The 21,675-nt window shown below is 44.6% G+C and overlaps 1 protein-coding gene across 1 annotated transcript in view; it reads right to left on the reverse strand.

Moving 5' to 3' along the window:
* Gbb (glass bottom boat) overlaps positions 1-21,675 on the reverse strand; it is a 42,568-nt gene that overhangs the window by 6,393 nt on the left and 14,500 nt on the right. Inside the window, exons 2-3 of the mRNA XM_076801908.1 lie at positions 15,187-15,373; positions 8,975-9,129 (exon numbers count right to left, since the gene is read on the reverse strand). Coding sequence (XP_076658023.1) covers positions 8,975-9,129; positions 15,187-15,373 — 342 coding nt within the window. The remainder of the gene's footprint in view (positions 1-8,974; positions 9,130-15,186; positions 15,374-21,675) is intronic.

A 21,675-nucleotide genomic window follows, 5' to 3' on the forward strand; every position in this document is an offset into this window, starting at 1 on the left:
TTGCGCGCGTTTTCAATCAATTGATCGTTCCGACAGCCGGCATGCCGATCGCTCGATCGTTCTTAATTATCTTTACGCGGCGCGCATAACGATCCACACCCCTGCGCAGTGGCTCACCGGTGTCGGGGACGGGAAGGGGTTGCTGGGGGTCTTCGGCGTGGAACGTTTCGCCGGGATCGAATCGTTTCGTAATGTAATCGGAACTTGAAGAAGTTGTGACACTTGTTTATCATAATTGCTGAAGCCGCGTTAATATTCATGCGGTAATAATTATATTCCTTAACAGTGTACACCGCGACAAAAATAGAGCCGATTTGCATGGATTAGCATAGTGTGTCGCAAGCTGTTCCGCAGACCCATAATGGTACCGATATTCGCGCAGGGGACGTTAGTCCGTCAACGTTGCGGCCGGCCCGATCCGAGGATTTCTCGGATTTCTTTGTTTCTGAATCGTTGAAATTAAACAATCTCGCGCGTCACGTGTCCGGAAATCTTGATAACCAGGACCGGTCAGGTCATTCATTGAAATGGTAAGGATGTTTTCCTTTCTGCAAGGATCATTTAATGCATCAGAGATGATACAAGATCGTTGAAACGCAGATCTTTTCGCAAAGCGGGTGATCGTGCTTGTTCCACGGGGGATGAAACATACGTGTCGTCGCACGATGATTTATAGTTAAGCAACGATTTGCAATCGATGAGCAGCAACGTGTTATGTTAAAGCTGTTCATCAGACTTTTATTAGACAGGCTGCGTTACAAATGGAACGTCAACTCGGCCAATGATTTATTGAATATATTCTGCCGGAAACGGAACGTTGATCGTTCCCTATAAATAGATCGCTTGCGATGTTCGTGACTCAAATTAACACGGGCAAACTCAGGTGGAGACAAAGGGAATTCAATTGGGAAACGTGTTTCATTGTTCTTTTCGCTAACATGTAATTATTAATACATTGTTAAAACGAAATCTAGATGATCTTCTATATTTCGTTCATCTCGTCGATTCTTTAATAACATGTTCATACGGTATGAGGCACAAATAGTCCTCCAAGCACAAACATGTAATTTAAATATATAAAATTGTAGAGGCGAACTTCGACTAGCAAAAGTCTGTTCTAAATGCACAGAATTAAAACAATGCATTTAAACATATGGTAAATAAGAAGTCGATCAACAGGTTTCTTAATAACTGTGCTCTAACTAAGCACAATCATTTTCTTCTTAGCAACATTCCCCACAGAAACAAATAAACTGTATTATCCGAGTAAAATTGCAATCGTTGAAGAATTGATTGGCCCTGTGACGGCGTAGCCTGGGTCTATTTTGACCCAGAACAGCTATTACATTGGAAACATTATGTACGTAAAAATAAGAATAATGTATCTTTTTCAGAACCCGTCATTTAGACGTGTCCGGTAAACCTGGTGTTAAGGAAGCTGTGAAGTGGACGGGAATAAACAAAATGGTGGTTTTCGACCGTTCAGAACTGGGAACAGATGAAATTAGCTTGGACGACCCTTGCGATCGAGCGAGAAGAAGGAAAAAAAGCATGGAAGCATTGTTGGGAGTCGACGGTTGTACCGAAAGCGATCGAATCTGTTAGTCAATCCGCATCGCGGCCATAGGGAAACGCGTGAAAACCTATTCGAATGGAAATGGAGGAAAGGAAGAGAGAAAAAAGTCTACGGCGCGGTCGAGACGAGACGTAGTGGCGAATCGTCAATTACAAACGGAAAAAGGATTATTCAAGAGAAACCGATCGGGATGCGGGTCGCGTCGCGCCGCGCGCAATATCAAAATTCGAACGAAAGGACACGCAGCGTACGTGCGAGCAATCCAAACGGTCCGATTGTATTCTCGTGGCCGGCAAAGGAGGAGACTCGTCCCTGCGACGAGCATCGCTGCCTATGCAAATGATCGTTCTTACGAGCGCGACCGCGACCGCGCGCCGAGTCCGAGAAAGCTATTAAATTGGCTCGCTGGAATGCGCATTTGCCGTGATTGCACGCGGACACCTGCTGCCCCGCACTTTGCGCGCCTGGCCGTTACAGAATCGACGGCTAAGACGAGCCTGCCCGGCCAACTATTTCCTCGAGACGAACGCGACCGGTTGCTCCGATTAGCACGATAACGCCTCGAAAACCTCAGCAGCGAAATGTCCCATACACTGGCCCACGAAGCTACTCGAAAGCCCTTTAACACGTTGACTGCCATGTCACCCATATATGGGTGACGGAATTATTTGTCCAGGTTCTAAAATGAATTTTTACGCTAATATATTCATTGTACCGATTAGGATCTGTAAAACACAAGAAACTTGGAGGACTACTCGATATCACACATTTAATTTCTTTCAATTTTTATTTCATTAAATAACTTACTCTGATTTTAAGGAGTTTTTGAGGGTTCTAGTTTGGCAGTCAAAGTGTTAAATGAGGATAACATTTTTTAAAAAATGGACCAAACCGCTCCAGTTTAACTTTGATACGGTTTGACAAATATTCTAATACTGTTCACAGTTCAGTGGACAAAATGACAAGTAATTTGACGGGAAAAATTAATTAGAATAGTCCACAACTTCCAGATCAAATAACCGTTCGAATGCACAGTTCAAATAATCTCGGTACTAAAAAGCGGAATTCGTTGGGCAAAGGACAGTCGTTACGAACAAATCGATTTTTCCTGGTTAAACTGTCGATTCTGTTAAAAGTAGACAGAATTTAGGCAACGCGAATTTCTCGGCATGCCGGTTTCGTGTCAGAGGTTCAAGGATAAAGTAATTTCTTCCTACAAAGGGGCAGTCCTAAATCGGGCGGCTACGCTTTCGCAATACTTCTGACAGTCAAGGACGCAGAACCGGTAACATTGTTCGCCTTGCAATTTGTTTCAGCTGGTCGAAATTCCCCAAGGACGTTCGACGTACTCCGAGAATCTATCTAAACGGAAATCTAAACCAGAAACTGATAGGCATTGTATTATTAGCATTGTTAGCGTCAGCCTCGATAGACTCGTACCACCACGAAACATTTGCGAAAGCTTTCCTGATAAATCACTTCAAATTGCCGTTGAAATAATTGAGTTTCCCGGAGTTGATGGGAATCGGATAAATTTAGCGAGCGAGTTCTACAAACGAAAAGCTCGTTGGTATTCCGCGGGACTGGCGGATTCCTCGAAACGATAAGGGAACGCGAAAAATCTGCTCGTTCGGTGTGGCAGTGCGCGAAGCGCACGCACGTTTCTCCGCGCGCAAGTCAAATACCTTTGTCACTGCACTATTAGCATCCTGATAGCGACTCCATTACCACTGAATTAGCATCGCAATAAGCACGGGCGAAACAGGCAGCGTTTTAGTACCGGCAGATCCTCCTTCTGGGGTTTTGTCGCGGAGCTTCTCGCCGCGCAATCTCCCTCAATATCTTGATTGTCCAATAAAACGACGATCGCGGACATTTCTCTCAAACGGCGCATAAAATCTGCTATCTCGACGCGCGGGAAAAAATCACCGGAAGAAGAGAGAAAGAGAAAGAGAGAGTGTGTGTGTGTGAGAGAGAGAGGGAGAGAGAGGGGGGAGAGAGACAGAGAGAAACCGTGCACGGTATTCTCGAGTCTGACCAGCTAACCACAGCCTCCAGTTACCCATCTCTGCTGGACACAAAGATCTTTGAACAAGCTCGAGCGGCTATTTCGTGGCCTCTCGAACTTCATGGTTACGTAATCGAGCTTGTCTTCGTCGTCTGTCTTCGTTTCGTCAAGTATTATAATTAACCGAGTGCAGAAGTTTCGACGGGTCCCGCCATGCAAAGCGGAATCGCCGTTTCGTGGGAACAACGAGCGGCTTCGTTCGAGTTTTATAATCCAGCTATTTAGTTGTTGTTTCGGTCAACCATTTTGGTTTTAAGATGGACCCGAGACGAACGTTGTCGGAAATTTCTTTCATCCCTTAACGATATAAATGACCAGATTTGTTAGTAGTTATTAGTAGTTACTTAACTATTAACAATATTGTTCATTTTGGAACCAATAAATTGATATTCAGTGCCATTAATTCTATGGCAATCGTCTCTAAGCTAATCAATGGCACCAGTCGTCGGTGACCACGATGGATGGGCATTCAACGTGTTAATTACTTAACAGTATGCTCCAAAAGACACATAGAACTTGAAGAGGATCGTGGACATTACAGAAATTAGAGTGGGAAACAGTAGTCATTAACAACAATTGGGCGACAATGACCAAGTGACAAAACCAAGGATTCGCTCTTCAAAAAAGAGAAAGTAGCAAACACAGCTGAAGTCAGAATGGGTGAACTTGAACTCCATGAAGCTCATGATTAGGTCAACAGTTAGGTCAGTTGTTGGTCACAGTGCGCTAACTGTATTATATCAATTATGTTATAAACTCATCTCTACAACAAGGTCCCGGTGTAACACGATGCAGAAACTGCGACAACCCTCCTGCAATACTAACATTATAACACGGTTTCTATATAGCACGACTTAATAGACTTATCATAATACACTTAGCGAACAACCCTTCTACCCTTCTGATTAGTATTACATTCTAGACTTCACTTGACACAGCTTCGATACAATTACGGATCTAATTAACCGTGTTATAGGAGGGCCCAGTGTATTAGATTCTTTTTATTCAAATGGATGCTGAAGTGCATAGATGTGATCATCCTACTACATTCGCAATACTGTAAAATAACTGACTTGCTACTCTCTTTCAAATGTTTTCAGATGTTTTGAAAATCAACCCGCGTCGCGGGTCCCAGTTAGGACAATCATCATTACAAATCTCTGCAAATCTACGCGAGATCTCGGAAACCGAAAATTTTGCATCTCCCTTCTCCCAAGGCACCCGACAAGGCAAGTCTCATATCGGTAGATCACGGGTTTCATGAGGAAAAAAGAAAAGGAGTCCCATTCGCTGAACACCATCCCCTATCCGAGAGCCGTCGCGACCGGGGGGACTTGTCGTCGACTTCAGCGTCAGGTTAGCCGTGAAATAAATCGCTGGCTATCTGACGAAGGCTGGTTCTGGCTCGCGGTGATAACGAGGTGTCGCAAGCCAGAAAACCGAGCTGGCTGGCTTGCGAGCGATCGCGCAGTTAGGCACACGTGGGCGTATCACGCGGAGGTGTGTAGCCGGTCTTTAGAGGCAGAGAGATAGCCGGCCGTACTTTCGAAAGCATCTGGTTTTCTGCAACCGGGAGGAAACTTCCTCTGGCACTCCCGGAGGGGGTGGGGGGAAGGAGAGGGGGCGAGGGGAGGGCCGCGTGACGGCAAACCAGTGCAAACAAACCGGGGGCTCTTAACCGGAAAGAAGAAGCAACAGGATCGAGAATGTGGAGGAAAAGAGGAGGCGAGGAGGACGGATAAGCCGTCAGTAGGGTATGCGTGCGAATGTGCGTGCCTCTCGGGGGAGGGGGGATCCAGGAGAAAAGATCGACAGAAACAGAGGGAGGGGAAGGATCCGCGACGGGACAGGAACCGCCATGGAAAAACAAAGAGGGAAAACAGAGGCAGAAATTACCGAGGAACAGAATCATGACTCCGTGAACGTGCACGCGGCACGCGGGCCTGTGTGCCGTCGCTTATCTCGTGTTTTATATTGAATGATCAAAGGTAAACCGGTTGTGCTCGCGGGAGCGAGAGAAATAGAATCGGCGAGCGGCGGGAGAGAGACGGAGGCCAGAAGAAAGTTGAGGAGAGGGAGGCCGCAACGGACGAGGGTGGGGGTAGAGAACGAGGGAGGGGCGGCGAGAACCAGAGGGGATAGGAGAATGCCGGCAGGGCGGGGGGAAACGGGAAGGGGAGGGAGTCGCGAAGGAGAAGAGAGGAGGAACAAGGGAGAGGGAGTGGGGGCACAGGAGGAGAAGGAGGGGTACGTTCGTGTGCGTACGCATATTAGTAATAATTAGACTGCGGATCTCCGTGTAAATGAAAATTCTGGAGATTCCCTTCGAAACGAATCGAAAATCAAAACGTGCTAGAATTTCTATACAACCGAAGGAAAATTGTTGACAATTTAGATAGACATTCCCGTCTATCAATTATGAAGGATGAAATATCAATGATGCACAGGTTTGAATTGCAGTTTCCTCGGGGACTGGAAAAATTGAAAGTCGATTAATCTTAATTACAGAATTCGATAGCGATAAAACCTTCCGAACTCGTTCGATTGTTCGGCAATCGAAATTCAACCACTGCCGTGAAGCAGTGGATGCAGTACCTCGATCACTTTGCATTCCCGAGAGTATCGGACGCAATCAATCTTTCCTCGATACAGTCTACTAATTTTACAACGTTCTCCAATACACCTCGGGTGAGCCGAGAGATAAAAAGGTGACGAATTCCTTTGATACGGTTTCCATGTCGGAACATGCAGCTACACGATCCGAACAGTGTCCTGGAACTCTTGTAACAATTACAAGTTCGTGTATCGATCGGTTGTACAATTACACTGGAACACAACGAAGTTTCTTACCGGACAACTTCAACAAGATTTTGCTCTCAATTTGTCCGAGCCTTTTAACGAAACACCTATAAAGGCCAGTAGTTCAAACTTTGTGGTAGATGCAAAACATAATGAACAATCGATTTATAATCGTCAGTGATATCAGTAGATCAGTAGATCAGTAATAATGTTGAAAAATAAGAATTCAGTAAAAGATAAAATGAGAAAGAATTCAGGAAAAGATAAAATGAGAAAGAATTCAGTAAAAGATAAAATGAGAAAGAATTCAGTAAAAGATAAAATGAGAAAGAATTCAGTAAAAGATAAAATGAGAAAGAATTCAGTAAAAGAAAAATTCAGAAAAAGTGACTGAAAAGTTTTTTATTCTTTACCTTACGAAAACCATAAAATTTAGATTTTGTGCAATCTTTATTGAATCATTTCCTATGGAAGCAATTTCAATGATTGTAGTATTGAAAATATGGGACCGGACATTTGACCAGTGGTAGGTTTAGTGCTAAAATCACAGTTCGGAGATCGATGATCAACGATTCGTAGCGTCAAGCGTTCCATCGAATTTCTTAGAAGGATCTATGGTCGAACGATGATTATAAAGATCGTCGAAGCCCGTTCACGGCTCGACGGTGTTCGGACACAGTGAACACGTGTCCGTGAAGAATATTAGTCGGTGATCTCCGTTAGCCGGCTGTTTTTCGTGTGTTATCCGAGCGAGATTTCAATCGGTCAAGGCTGCCACGTTCCCATGCTGGCTGGCCGACCAGAAACGAAAATCATCAATGATCTAAAGCCGATCGTAGGCCCCCGTTGAACAGGTGTATTTTATCTGGAGGATCGAGCCGCGGTAATCTCTCCTCGCGACGACTCCTCGTCCGAGATTCGGTGGCGGAATCAGACTCAGGGGCGTCTTTATCTCAGCATCTGGGTCTCCGCTCGCTTACGGTGTCTCCCTCTTTTCCCTCCGTGGATGCTTCAGCATCCGACTGTGTCTCTCGCCTTCTGTTTCTCGGTCTGAATCCCACGTACACGCACTTCTGCCGAGCGAAGACAACGCGACGCCACAGGTCTTGCTTCGGCTCTCATCGATCCTCGGATCGCCACGAAGAACGCGGTCCGAAATCACGATTTGGAAATTATCATCGAAAAATAGCGAACACTCCGAATCTATTTATTGTCAGTTTTATGACTGCGGATTTTAGACTTTTGTCAGAAAAATCGTCGCATATAAGCGACATTTGGAGAATCGGGTGACGTTCTCGACTCATTCAAATAATTAGAATAGGAAATACGCTGTTATTCAACTTCTGTTTCCTATAATTAACTTGGACAATTTTTACAGGTACAGTAGGACGCCGATTATCCGAATCTCCGATATTTGGAGCCTGGTCCCAAAACGCTTCGCATGCAAATACCAGCTGAACAATTAAAAATGTCCTTTTTGATTGGTGAGTAATGACCCGAAACATCAGCAACTCCCTGACGAAGCTGACTGCAATGCTCGCGAAACTTTAAGAAAATAATTCCTCCAGGGCTCGGCACACACCCTTAACAGTGAGGACTATTCTCTCCCTCATGTGCCATAAATTAGCGGAAAAAAATTGTGAAATGTCATCGCGCCACTATTAGGAGCGTGCTAGTCTTTTAAAATGATTTTCGAGATTTTCTGCAAATTGTTTTTCGGGTGAGTCAACGATGTTCGGGGGAGGGGAGGGTTGATTCGCAAGCAAGCATGAGCTCGGACACCCATGGCATACTCGCCAAGCCGTCGCTAGACTCTCGGCTGCGCGCGTTCGAGTACACGTTGCGCGAACGAAGAACGCTTTTCAGTATGGGAGTGAGAGCGTGAAACAGGTGTACGCTCGAGAAAGCATACACCTATGCAGCAGCGGAGGCTGGCTTCTCGAAGCCAGGTGTACAAGAAACGCCCGGAATTCACCGCGTCGAACTTCTGACCCCGAAGCGTTTATTAGCCACGATCCATTGCTCAATGCGAGCCGCGTGTGCCGTCCACGCCGCGTCACATATACACGGTGTCCCAGATTTTTCTGGTCGAACTGTGTCGGCCTGATCTACCCGTAGAACAATTATTTAAAAAAAGCAAGCAAAATACGTGAAAAATCATTAACAGGAAATTAAGAAGATTTCGTAACAGAGTCAACTAAGTGACGCGATACTTCGAACGCCTTTTACATCAGAATAACTTTTCCTACAATTGTACCAAACGTTTCAGTTTTATTGCGAAGAAGCTAGAAGGATTTGTTTAGTATCGTTGCCATTGGTGCCATTTAAGTACCATTTTTAATCGCTTGTAGCTCACATTCAGATACAGGAATAATCGCTGCGATCAATGCTGTTGTTCTAGTTTTGGTTCTATTAATTACTTTACTTTGATTTTCTTGAATCATTACTGCATTTGGCAATCAACGTGTTATATAGAGCTTCAAACGGTTTCCAGCGATTATTGGAGGAGTTATCGCGATGATTCCACTCACCTGAACGATCAGCCGGATGCACCGAAAGATACAACCCTTTGTTCCCCTCGGGGTTGTTTACCCAGTGCTGGAGGGGCTCGCTAACATTTAAAGTCAGCCATTTCTCTTTCCCTACCGTCGTGTTAACTGCGTCCACGTACTGCAACTCCTTCGTTCTGCAACAGGCAAAACAATCTTTTATATACATATATGGAATTTTCATGGACACGATTTTCTAAACGATAATCATTGAAATCTCGACATGCATGAACAACAAGTTAGTCGACAAAGAGCGCGGCGATCGTACGTTCACACGTAAATATTAATTTTTAGCCTGCACATCCTTTCGTGGAATGTTTAATTTGCGACTCGGCTCGGAAAGTGTGCGAAGGAAACGGTGCTGCGCAAAATCAGGAAATTGATTGTTGAACAAACTGAACCATTTGTTGCAGACCCGTGATTGACACTACCTCGCTAACGTAACCCGCAACCGGACAATAAGTTGCAAGTGTTGCAACGCATTAGCCGCTAAAAGCCTCTCGTGATGCTTACTCGGTGTAACAAATATCGTCGCGATTTTCCGCGCATACATTAAGAGAAACTCGCGTCGGTAATTACGTTAACACGCAGTTATGTGGATAACACACGGTAGATACTTGTTACGCGGAGATTGCCACGGTGATCAAAACAAACACGTTCCTCGTAAACAATAGCGCTTAGTACGATTGCTACAGTTAGAGTGATGCAATTGCTGCATAGAAAACTGGTGATGTTCGACGCAAGTAGTAATCATTGGAAATTGAAAAAAATAGTTCGAAAAATTGAGAATTCGTCTGCTAGAAATTTGCATTTCCTTACCGTTATTATCAGCGGATCTTTATGCAAAATAAAAATGTTGTACCTTAATCGCAACAAACTGGAGTGAAATAAAAATTTATTTTCCTTCTTAATAGGTACAACAGGTTGAAAATAGTATAACAGAATTTTTAAAATCTTCTAATCACCGTTTCGAATTACACCTACTCATTTTTTCGTAAATGCAGCAAATCCGGTAATTATCAGTCACAGAAATGAATACTACTGGAAATGGTTAATCGCAGGGTCTCGGAAGAGAAATTGATTTCTCTGTTATTGTCATTTTTTGAGTAACAAGGTGAGGAAACTATGTGATAGAAACATCAAAATAACACTAAGCACGCCGAGTGGAATCTCGTGACTATAAAGTTACAGCAACATAGTCGAGCACGAGAGCAACTATTTCCCTATTTATATTCTCGCGGCTGTGCATCGTCTCTGTAATATGTAGGAATGCTTCGTCGAGTCGCGCGACAAATCAACAAAATCGATCAATAGGAAACCACTGAATCTTACGTAACGAATCCAGCCGCGATACACAACGAGATCGACGCGATTCCTTCGATCGCACTGATCTGGATCGAAGAAATCGGTGCCGCTTTGCTGGAACTTTCGAGCTATAAACAACATGGATATGAAATTTTTACCGAAGCAAATGAAAGTACAATTACTCCCCGAGCATAAACAACGTGATATATTTTCATTAAATAGTTTCGTAAAACAGTTCTTAATTTTTTCAATTTAATTCTCTTAAAATAGTATTAACAACTGTTCGGCCGTTACGCAATTGCACAATAAAAGATTTCCTTGTCGACCGAGGAAAACTTTCGACGACTCACAGATTTTTTAAATAAACTGTATAGAGCAGTTGTTCATTTAAAATGCGAATTGCTCTCCGTTTAACAAAAATTGGCAGAAAATGCTGAACAACTTCGTCCAGAGATCGCGAAAAACCAATACAAATTCTATAGTTGTCTCAAAGTAATGTTAATTTTATAATTGTCGACTCGAGAAAATGAATTTTTTTAGCAGAATGCACGGATTCGCGCGAATCCGTCGACATGTTAATAAAGACTTCATCGGGACACGTCAACCGTTGTTCATTGAGCTGTCTATTAGTCGAACGACGTATTTCGAGTTTTTTTTTTCCTCCTTAATTTTTTTTCCCGGGATCGATTACCGTTCCCGTAATTGAATAATCGGGGAAACATTAGCAAATGTACACAAAGAGGGACGAATCTCCGACAGTTACGCGTCGAATACCCGAGTGGAAGTTGTGCGCACTATTTGCTAATAAACACGTTATTTTTCCCCGGCATTCTTCTTCTCTGAATCATGCGGCTTGCCTTCTGTATCAATGGCTTTACGAAACGTCTGTCGATGCGAGGTAACGCGATACAGTGGAACTTCATTAGCGGAACTGACAGAGGGAGAGTTGCCTCTGTTCAGATAGTGGAGCAAAAGCTTTCCAAACTTCTCCATAACGAATCAACCCTTTGACAGGTGTATTTTCTTATTTTTCGTAACGGTGTACAGAGAAGCCATTTCAGAAGATCAACGAAGCTCGTGAAGAAGATTCTTAGCGACTACGTTATTAAAGAATCACGGTTTTCATTCAAATAACGATACTAAAGATTGCATTCATTTATTTTATCGATTATACGCCTCCCGGTTTAGAATAGACTTCATGAAACATTTACCAACACATTCGTGATATTTCTCCGATTAAAATGAGTCCAAACACGACCTAGATCGGAGCATATTTACTTCTGCAATCGACAATTCAGTAGAACCTCCATTATCCGAACGACACGTAAATTCTCCATTACCCGAATACGTGTTCCGCAAGTGAACAGTTCGATACCAACCTAGACGATTTATTGAACAAATCAGTCAAGATTTAATCCAACTCGGATTCCATTGGCTAGTTCGGATAGTCGAGGTTCTATTGTATCGTGGATAACGCAAGCAATTATCGTCCGAATTGTGTCGTGTTCGGTGTCATATCAATCGGGAAGATGTCAGAAATACGTCGATGGTGGTGTCGTGCGGAAATAATGAGAAACAAAGAAACTTCATGACTGATATTCTTTTCTAGGTTCGATGCTAGCGGTAACAAGGAGCGATCTGTCTGTGCACGAGACACGTGACATTTCGGTGCCGAGGTTTTTCCATGTATCGAGGGATTACCGTGTTTGCGAAATCGTCGGGAAGAGTTGAGCGTCCCGGGTGCGCGGGAAGGAGCATAGTCACCGCGAAAAATCATGGTGTCGAAAAGCAGTAGAGACCCTGAGGCTCGTTACAGTAAATGTCACTGTCTGACTTTCGTGTGGCGAGGCGAAGCGAGACGGAGGGATCGTTATCGAGGGCCAGAGAGACAGCTGACGGCGGTGTCGTGGTCCCCTACCACCACGGGGCAACACTTATGGAAACCTGCGCGCACACGTAAGAAACCAGAGTCGCCAGCTTGTCTCGGCTGGATCAGAAGGCGGAGGAGGATAAGGAGGCGGAGGAGGATGCGTCACGCATCAACTTTGACGGAAGAAGAAGCTCGTGAAGAAAAGGAGAAGAGGACGATGAAGAAGGGAAAGGTGGAGGACGAGGAAAAAGAGATCACGACGAGAGACGAAGAAGAGGATAGGACGAGGAGGACGAGGAGGAGGAGGAGGAAGAGCGGAGCTGCTGCGTGCATCTAACTGCGTAGGCACACCAAGTAACTCGTGCTCTTAACTCGGACCTCCGAGAGCCCGTCTCCATGGCTAATTTACCTCAATTTACGGAATAGCGTTTCCTGTCGGGGCCCGTATATCGGTCAGGTCGCGGTATCAAAGTCTTAGGAGGTACCGCAGACAGGGATGGCTCTAGACACGCTGTCGCCATCCGCCTTGGCCGAGCAGCCACGTGGACTCGAAACCGCCTGCCTCTGTCCGATGCTCAAACCGTTCCACTCGTTTTCTCGATCTTCCTCGACCGGATCCTCCCCGATCGATACGGCAACCCATATTACACCGATCAACCCCTTACGATTTATTTTACCGTTCCAGTGATTAGTTTCATCGACCTTCATCAGTTCTTAAAACAAGAAGACAGTTCATATTTATTGTATGCCTATGTAATCTCCGATGGCTGTATGTCGACAACAAAATAGAATTTTCTTGCATTATTGCACGAACTAGTTTATCGTTGCGGCGATTGGGACTTCTTCGACGTTTAATTTATACTCAATTTATCTTTAGCCTGTGCTGTCTCCAACGAATCTATATCGACAACAACAAAATCAAAATCGTCATTCAATTACTCAGTTTCCGGTTAAACGAACAGCTTCTGCACGAGGAATTTTTTTTTTTTTTTATTAAGTTTCACCCAGTTTAGTCTATTTCAGAACAAATAAACTGATACACTCGGTGCCGCTAATTTTATAATGATCGTGTTGAAGAATTCGTTGCTTCTTGTAAGTTACAGCTAGAACAGCCCTGGTCAGTGAGCGTGTTAAAAATGGATAATTGATAACAAACATTCGAACGTTCCTTAACAGGTTCTTTTCTATTCACTCTTCAACTATCATCGCCTTCGGTAGAAACACGGAGTTGGGGACGGTCCCTTTGGATTTTCACAAATATTTGTGCCCGAAGTCGAAGTTCACGCCAACGTAGCCTGATACAAGGCAGCGATAGCCGGATCTGACTAATTCGTATCATATTAACGGGCCCCGATCCAAGATCGAAGTCGATAGGCAATATGGTGTAACCACGGTGTCGGTGTTTCTCGAAAAAGGAGTCCGGAGTCTGTTGTGTTCGTGGTAGTCGAGCCTTTCGGTATATGAATGAGGGAGGCAGAATCGAGAAAAGAAATGGTGGGCCCGGTCCCCCGAAGCTCTCACAGGTAGAACAAATACCTGGGATTTTTTCGGCGACTTAAGGACTGCCTAATTAGGGGCACGATGACGATGTCAAAAACCACGGACTCTGCCCGAAGGAACACCGAAATTGGTCTAGCCACCCGGCTAACCGAAAACTGGACAAAGATCAACCGAGAGAGAGAGAGAGAGAGAGAGAGAGAGAGAGAGAGAGAGAGAGAGAGAGAGAGAAAGAGAGGGGGTAAGAGAGGATACTGTTCCTCTCGCTCACGGTGTTCGAGAATTTCCAGCGGTAGTTAAAGGTCACCTAGGAACTATCAACCACCCTCTCGACCATGGTTCTGCAGCCCTGCAGGTAGAATTCCCAGTACCTGAGAGAGTTTCCTCAAGGCGCTGTCTAATCGCTGACATGACAATGACATTAACGGGAGGAATCATCGCAGGCGATGCGAAAACCTAGAGGGTAAGTGACCCCTTTGTTATGCACACCCTCTTCTAACACGCTGAAAAAATCGCTCCTGCCCTCCTGTGGCACAACAGCTTCGGGTACGATTTATTCCGCAGCCCCAATGATCAGAATTCCTTTGTGTTTAATAATTTCTTAGAGCAAAAGAAGAAAATCCGTACTCATGGTAAAGTAATTGGAAGCGAAATATCAAATGGAGAAAGATATCGGACGACCATTTATCAGGAAACTGTTGGCACAATGGTAACAACCCTCTTAATATGACAATCGAAAGAAAACCTCGAATAAGAATCTCCGTTGCATGTATTATACATATAGACCCTCATTCGAGGTTTCTAATCAATTAGATTCTACATATTACAACGTATTGACTTATACAAAACAGATCGGCATAAACAACTTTGTTTACAGTGAGTTCTCGATATATGTCAGCAAGACGGGTCTTACCAGCGACGTGTATCGTCCAGGAGACATACCCGAGCCGTGTTATGTTTACACTCCTCGGCGTCCGAGGCCCCGTATACTCCGCGGTAGTGGGGATAATTCCGCGACGTTTATCATCCAGGCCTTGGCGACATATATAGAGAAATCACTGTACTGCATATTGTGAATGCACAGGCGTCTTACCCCGACGCTGTGCGATAAGATTTTATGAAATGGGATAAGATAACTATTAAATCACGAAATAACGTAACGCTTTATGAAAGTGTAAAATGCTTATTGCAGGCAGCAAGTTTTAGCAAGAAAGGTGACAGTGTCGCTTTCATTCAAACTACGTACAAGTTGATGCTCCTTTCGAAACTGGTAGAACAGGTCCCGTTTGCAAGGAGATTATTTGTTTTCGAATTTAATTAACGATACACGATCGCGCATGCCTTTGTGTACGTATACAATGAGGATTGGTCGCCGGATAATTCTTTGCCGGGACGTCCGGTATAAGAGCCAGCGACGAGCGGCAAGAATCATTAGCCGACCGATGTACGGATAGTTGGACAAGAAGGAACTGAACAGGTTCTAATTGCGCTCGCAGCAAGCGAATACTGTTTCAACACTCACCCGTCTTCGGTTCTCAGGACGCGGTACGCCGTGATCATGTACGAGCCACGGTTTCTTCGATTCTTCACGTCCATGCTGCGATAGAGCCTGAGCTCTGCACCAATTATGTGTTCCCCAGGTGGTACCTCGGAGACGTCGAACCAGAGCCTTTTACCGCGCTCATGCCTCACTCCGGGAACATGATGATCTACGGATCGAGAAAAACCGTCTCATTAAAGCTCGGTGCAGACGGCGAGCGCCGACTGAATGCGACGCGAGTGTCGAACGGCAATTAGCCCCCTCGCTCTGACAATGAGTAAATTGTGGCTGCTCGTTAGACGGTCGCGATGCGGCCACTCGCAGCCGCAAAAATCAATGGGAATGCGGAGAAACATTTCTCTCGTGGGATAATCAATCTCTGCGGGGAAATAGAAATTGGTTGTGGAATTCTATTGGTCGTGGCGATCAATATTTGCGTGGTCCAAGTGGTATATCGTGTACAGACGGTATTCCCTGATCTCTTACACTTTTCTTTTCAATTGTTTTATACGAAACTTCTGTCGAAATGACACCAAACAGGGCACAATTTCGGTCGTGTTTAATCGTTTCATCCACGATAGAGGAGCGAAGCAGATGTGGACAATGTTAAGAACATTTAATAGTTTTGATGAAGAATAAGTTATTTCGAAAAGTAATTTGAATATTTCTACATCAGTTGGTGGTAAGAATTGTATAATACATATTTATTATGCACTCTATGGTTTAAATGTCTAATTTGCTAAGCATCCGAATATTTTTCTGTCTCTTGTCAAAGGATGTTAATTTAAGGTTACCACAAAAATGTTCTAAAGCTCAGTAACCATTATGTAGTAAGCTTAATTGAAACGGTTGAATGATAATAAATATTTCACGGGCGAGGACGTTAACATAAAATACTACCCGTGTCCCAGAATGCATTCTGAGGATCGTACTCCGCTGGCCTTTAACCAGAATCTGTCGGAGTGAAACTTCCTGTACATTTTCGGATTTTAGAGGGAAACACTTTTTGTTATCGTGTCCGAAGCTTTCACGCGATAGGAAACTGTACAACACGGGTTAATGGAACCGTAGGTATTGCGCCAGTAGGAAATAAATGGCCTATTTGAGCATGCTACGGCTATTATGAGGTGGTAGTCTAAAATATAATTTTTTACGGACTAATGTTACTTAGAAGCCTCGAATTGTTTACCTGTCTATGTCCAAACCGACGCTTTCCTCGACGATTACTACATTTCTTAGAACTTCTTTCTTCTCCAATTATTTATGCTGCTTCGAACATCGAAGTAAAACAATTCACCAATTACAAATATAATACCTCCCAACTTCTATACGTGTGACAAGTTTGATTAACGTAAGCATCGTGTGCTGTTACCAATGCGTTTAAATTTTAGCCCTAGTTTTGTTCCATTGTGTCTCCTTTGTGACCAAGAAAATTATTCATTGCTATTGTGAATTCTTATTTCACAGCAGAGTAAATTCTATTTGCTGTTTTCAAGTTACGCCCTTACATTCACAACAAAAATCGCCTAAAGTGGGTTAAACATTGAGACACTGAAAATTCACTAAATATCTCAAATAGGTTCAGCCTGATTTGACACATATTATACCTCTCCTACGATAAACTCTCGATCATCTCACGTGTTCAGGAGTCTCATAACTAGACTACGAGTTTTCTGCATTTATGACAAAAATGGCTGCGATTTGAAACAGTGAAGAGCTTGCAACTATTAACCAGAGAAATAAATTTCAATTCGGTCTCCGCGTGCTGCAAAGGTCAAGAGCAATTTTTCTTTTCCGTAAAACTGCACAGTCTACTCGTGACATGCCGATGTGCCCAAGTGTCTCAAAAATTCCGTGAAAATGGCCAAAATGGCCTGAAGCCCGTTCGAACCTCCCAGGCTGGTTCGATCAGCCAGCATCCCCAATCCGGGCGGCCGTGGCTCGGTCTTAGCAAAGCGCGGTTAATTTCATCGTGCACGGTTAGCGAGCGGTAAATCAATTTTCTGCTGTCCCGAAACAATGCTGCTCGTTCCGTTCGTATCTTAATCCTCGGGCGCATCCACCGTTAGGGTGCATCCTCGCTGGGGTAAGAGCGTAGACAGAGAGAGAGAGGGGGTGAGACGGGGAGGGGTGGAGCGATGGTCAGCAACCCACGACACCAACACCGATAACCAGCTCTCCTCCCGTTCCGGCACGAGAGATCGATAAGAGAATTGTTACCCTCGTAAATGAGAGGGGCCCTGGCGAACGAGTCGTGGACAATTCGCAGCGTGAAATCGTCCTTTTTTCTGCCGCCAAAGCGAGCGCCTCTCTGCGAGCAAAAGGGAAGCAAAGGAAGATAGATAGAGAAAGAGAGAGAGAGAGAGAGAGAGAGAGGGGGGTGGAGGGAAGAGAGAGAGAGAAAAAGAGGGAGATAGAGTCAGTGGGGTACCCTTCCTCCAACGGTGGACCCGTGGGCCCTTAAGTAATGCCTAATGCCTCTCTCGAGGAGCGGTTCGGCCGAGGCACAGGTGAGGAGGGGAGAGGACTAGAATGAGGAGTAAAGCGAACGAGAGCCGAAAGGAGGGTCGCGGGAGGGGGCGAGGGCATAAAAATTTGTTTTGTTTTTCTGTGGAACGGTCGCATTCCAACGGCACCTGATTGCCGCGAGCCGAGCTGGACCCCTCGGCTCTCGGGGTGGTCCCGAATAGCTTGGGACCATCCTGGACCGCTCCACGACCGACTGGACTTTTGTTTTTTACCCCACCAGGCCTTCTACTTCTCTACGTCCTCGATCCCCGAGTCCGACGGTCCTTTCTCTCTCCCTCTCTCTCTTTCTCTCGATCGACCGTACTCTTTCGTCCCGTGGGCCCCAGGTCTCTCCTCCCGTACATCTACAAACCGTCCGAGCTTCCTCTCTGCTCCTCTCGCGTAACAGCACGCGAGAAACGCAGAAACAGATATATAGAGAAAGAGAGAGAGAGAAAGAGAGACAGGACCGGGAGACCTCCTCTTTTCTCGTAGAACGGGGAGCGGAGAGCGTTCTTGCGATATTTTCCTGGAAATATCCGTGAGCTGTTCTTCCTCTCCCCGGCTCTCTCCTCTCGAGAGACCGAGGATCCGCGCCGTTTCAACGGACCCGATCTCGACGAATCAGCCGATACCCGACGTCCTACCTCGACGACTGCTCCACTACCCACCCCGTGACTCTCGCTGGACAGATTATTGGTTCGAAGTAAAACACCGGCTAGACGACGACGACTCTTCCCGATGATTGGAGGAGAGACCGTGGGAAAATTGCTGCGCGAACGGCCCTCCGATCGGTACACGTTTTCCGGTCCCCAACGACCCGCACCGGACTCAGCGACGGTCGGCCTATTTGCGTCTTGACTACTTGCACGATCGACCAACGATTCCGTTTACCCGAGCTTTCGGTATACTCTGCGAAAGGTTTGCCTACATTCATCGGCTCGAAACGGTTTGCAAGTTTATAATTATTCCGCGAACCCGCCGAAAAGCATTGGAATAATTGAAGCGCCTCGAAGAGGTCCGCAACGTGGTTTTAGCAGTTTCAGGGCCTCGTTTGCGCACAGACATGAGTCGCGCGGAATCGATTTGACGCGCTAAGTGTTGCGCTGGGCTGGCACCGAAGTCCGAGAAGTCTAATCAATTTTTGAACAATAGAGTTACAGTATAATATATTGTAAGAAAATGTACCGTGTTGCTAATGACCTTTGATGTTGAAGCAACATTAAACAATTAAATTATATATATATATTCTTTATTTTATAATTATTGGCATTATGCAGATGTTTCTGCGGACACCGACCGGATACATTTATTCACTCAGACGGATTTTGTGAATAAATTGTGCAATGTCTCCATAAATACAGTCTTCTAATTGTTGAAAGGTAACACAAACTAATTAGGTTTAGCGCTCGGTAGTTCTAGAGTTATTTGAGCCCGCAACTGAAGATTCGAGATTTATTACGTTCACCATTATTTTAACCCTTCGCCCTCGAAGCTGTTTTCACTCCAGAATCCAGGCATTTCATTTGATCCAGGATACTTTCGAAAAGTACGAGCTTTTTTCAGTATTTACTAGCACCACATTTGAACTTTTAGCAATTTATTCAATCCAAAGACATTGTGTCAAACCTCTGTTTTGCGATTCTACTTTTCGATTACAATCGATGCAAAAGTTTCGTTCACCGAAGATTACCAACTGAAGACTCTATATACTAAGAAAAAAATTATTGGTTTTCTTTATATTGTACCTTAAAATCATCTTTAGAAGAAACTGTGATCATCCACGGTCGACTTACCCTAACCGAAGAATTGTGTCACCCACGAATAACCGTCGTGGTAGCAAAAGTGTTGAGGATCGAAACGCATCCTAATCGTGCAAGCAAATATTAGGTCGTCCCATAAGTTCGTGCCGTTTACTCTTGTACCATTTAAATTCTAAAGATAAAATACGTAATCATCCTTTCATTCCACAACCTCTTCTGACCTTTCTGGCAAAGACGTCATACCGTCGCTATAAAATTTCTGCGGTTCTTCATTAAAATACTTTTCAACGGTGAATAATATAAACATATCGACGGGACGACCTAATAGAAAATGAAGACGCGAAATCTATCTCAACGATTGCAACAACAATCCCGAAAGCGGTGTGCACGAAGAGTTAATAATGACCGACACGCAGGGCGGTTGGGATGACCAAGAGAGAAGAGAGAACGAGAAAAAGAGAGGGGGAGGGGTGGCAGGAGAGAGAGCCTAAAGTGAACAGCCGTCACAGAGACCGGGCCTAATCATTAGTCTAACTACGAGAGGATAGGAGAGCCCGGGTCTCGGCGCATTCGCCACTTTTATTCAGCGCAGAAAGGCCGAACGGTCCATCCATCTCTCGCGTTTCCTCTCTGGTTTCTCGTCCTCTCCGTTTTGGTTCGGCCCGGTCCGAAGGAGTCGCCCTCGGCGCTCGAAGATAGATAGATAAGGGAGAGAGAGAAGGAGAGAGAGAGAGAGAGAGAGAGAGAGAGAGAAAGAGATCCTGGGAATAAAGGAGCAAAAGGAGCAGCCAGGACGAGCCGGGGCACCCAAGTTGAGACATTTTTACCTGCCCGCGGCTTCATGTGGGGAGAGATATTGACTCGTCTTCCCTGTTCGGGTATCCGCGCGATTTGGCGGAACGGAGAGGGCGCACGGGGAAACTTTGTATAATATATAGGCCGCGCCGCGAGTCCCACACGTATACACGCGCGTGGTAGCCACACGCACGCGAAATCCGTCCAGATGCGCGTACAAACCCGAGGATCGGGCCCACGCCGCGCCGGCCCATAAATCGGACGATACTTTTTAGGGGAGTACAAGAACCCCTCTGACAAATCGAAAGATCATCCTCGACTAATTACAACCGCAATTAATAGGTTTCTCGGCCGGACCAGCCAACCACCGCCCTTCCTTCTACGGCGTTTTACTCCCTTCAACCCTTCACTCCTCCAAATTATATTGTCGCGGCGGTTTCTGCTCCTTCCCGGAATTTTTTAAAATTTTTCTTATTGAACTTTATAGAAGAGTAATTACCGATTCATTTTTGTTTGAAACATTTTCTTGTCAGTGCACCGGAAATGCCCGAAAAATTCCGATAACGTGTGAATAACGAATGATATTTAGTGTGTTATTGAAACAAACGGTGATATTTGAAATCTGTCTTCACAGGTGTATTTATTATAAAGAGACACACAATTTTGCTACCGTACACCATTTTCCTATCTGCAGTAGTCTCCAAGGTATTCGTGGAAAGTGTTTTTTACCCTCGACTTTCAGGTTTCGGCCTTAGCTGTTACCAGGTTTTGAAATAACATAATAATTTGTAATTTAATTGCGATTATTTGGCAGCCTTATCTTAAAAGAATCATACGACAACATTAAGAACCACTTAACGCTCCGCGCGGTCCCGGTCACAGAGGCGCTTGGAACAATAATAACTTTCGTACCGGGACCGAATGGGATGTGAATCTTGCATGATTTCACAGAGAAAAGTGTACTGAAAATAATGCACTTTGATACAACGCGGAACTATATGGAACTCAAAAGATATCCTTTATCAATGACAGAAAACTTTGAAGATCCTCTTTAGTTTACTGAGCATTGTTATTTCGATAAATTCTAAACATTAAATCCTAGTACACAAGATACACACTCAATATAGACAAACACTATACATTTGAAACAAAAATGGACACGTAATATTAAATAGGATCTCCAGGACATCAATAAGAAATGAGATAATTTTTTCGATGAAAAATAGGATTCGTGTTGATTTTTAAATGCTTGTTCTAATCACAATTTTTAACGAGTCTCGTTAACTGCGTCGTTTTCGAATGTCATGGACATTTAAGAAGCAATAAACATCGATATTATTTATCGATAAAAAAGAATTGCGAACGCGAGTTTATTTACACTGATAATCAACTAGTCTCCAATACG

Source organism: Halictus rubicundus, chromosome 16 (assembly GCF_050948215.1).
Source record: "Halictus rubicundus isolate RS-2024b chromosome 16, iyHalRubi1_principal, whole genome shotgun sequence".
Taxonomy (NCBI): Eukaryota; Metazoa; Arthropoda; class Insecta; order Hymenoptera; family Halictidae; genus Halictus; species Halictus rubicundus.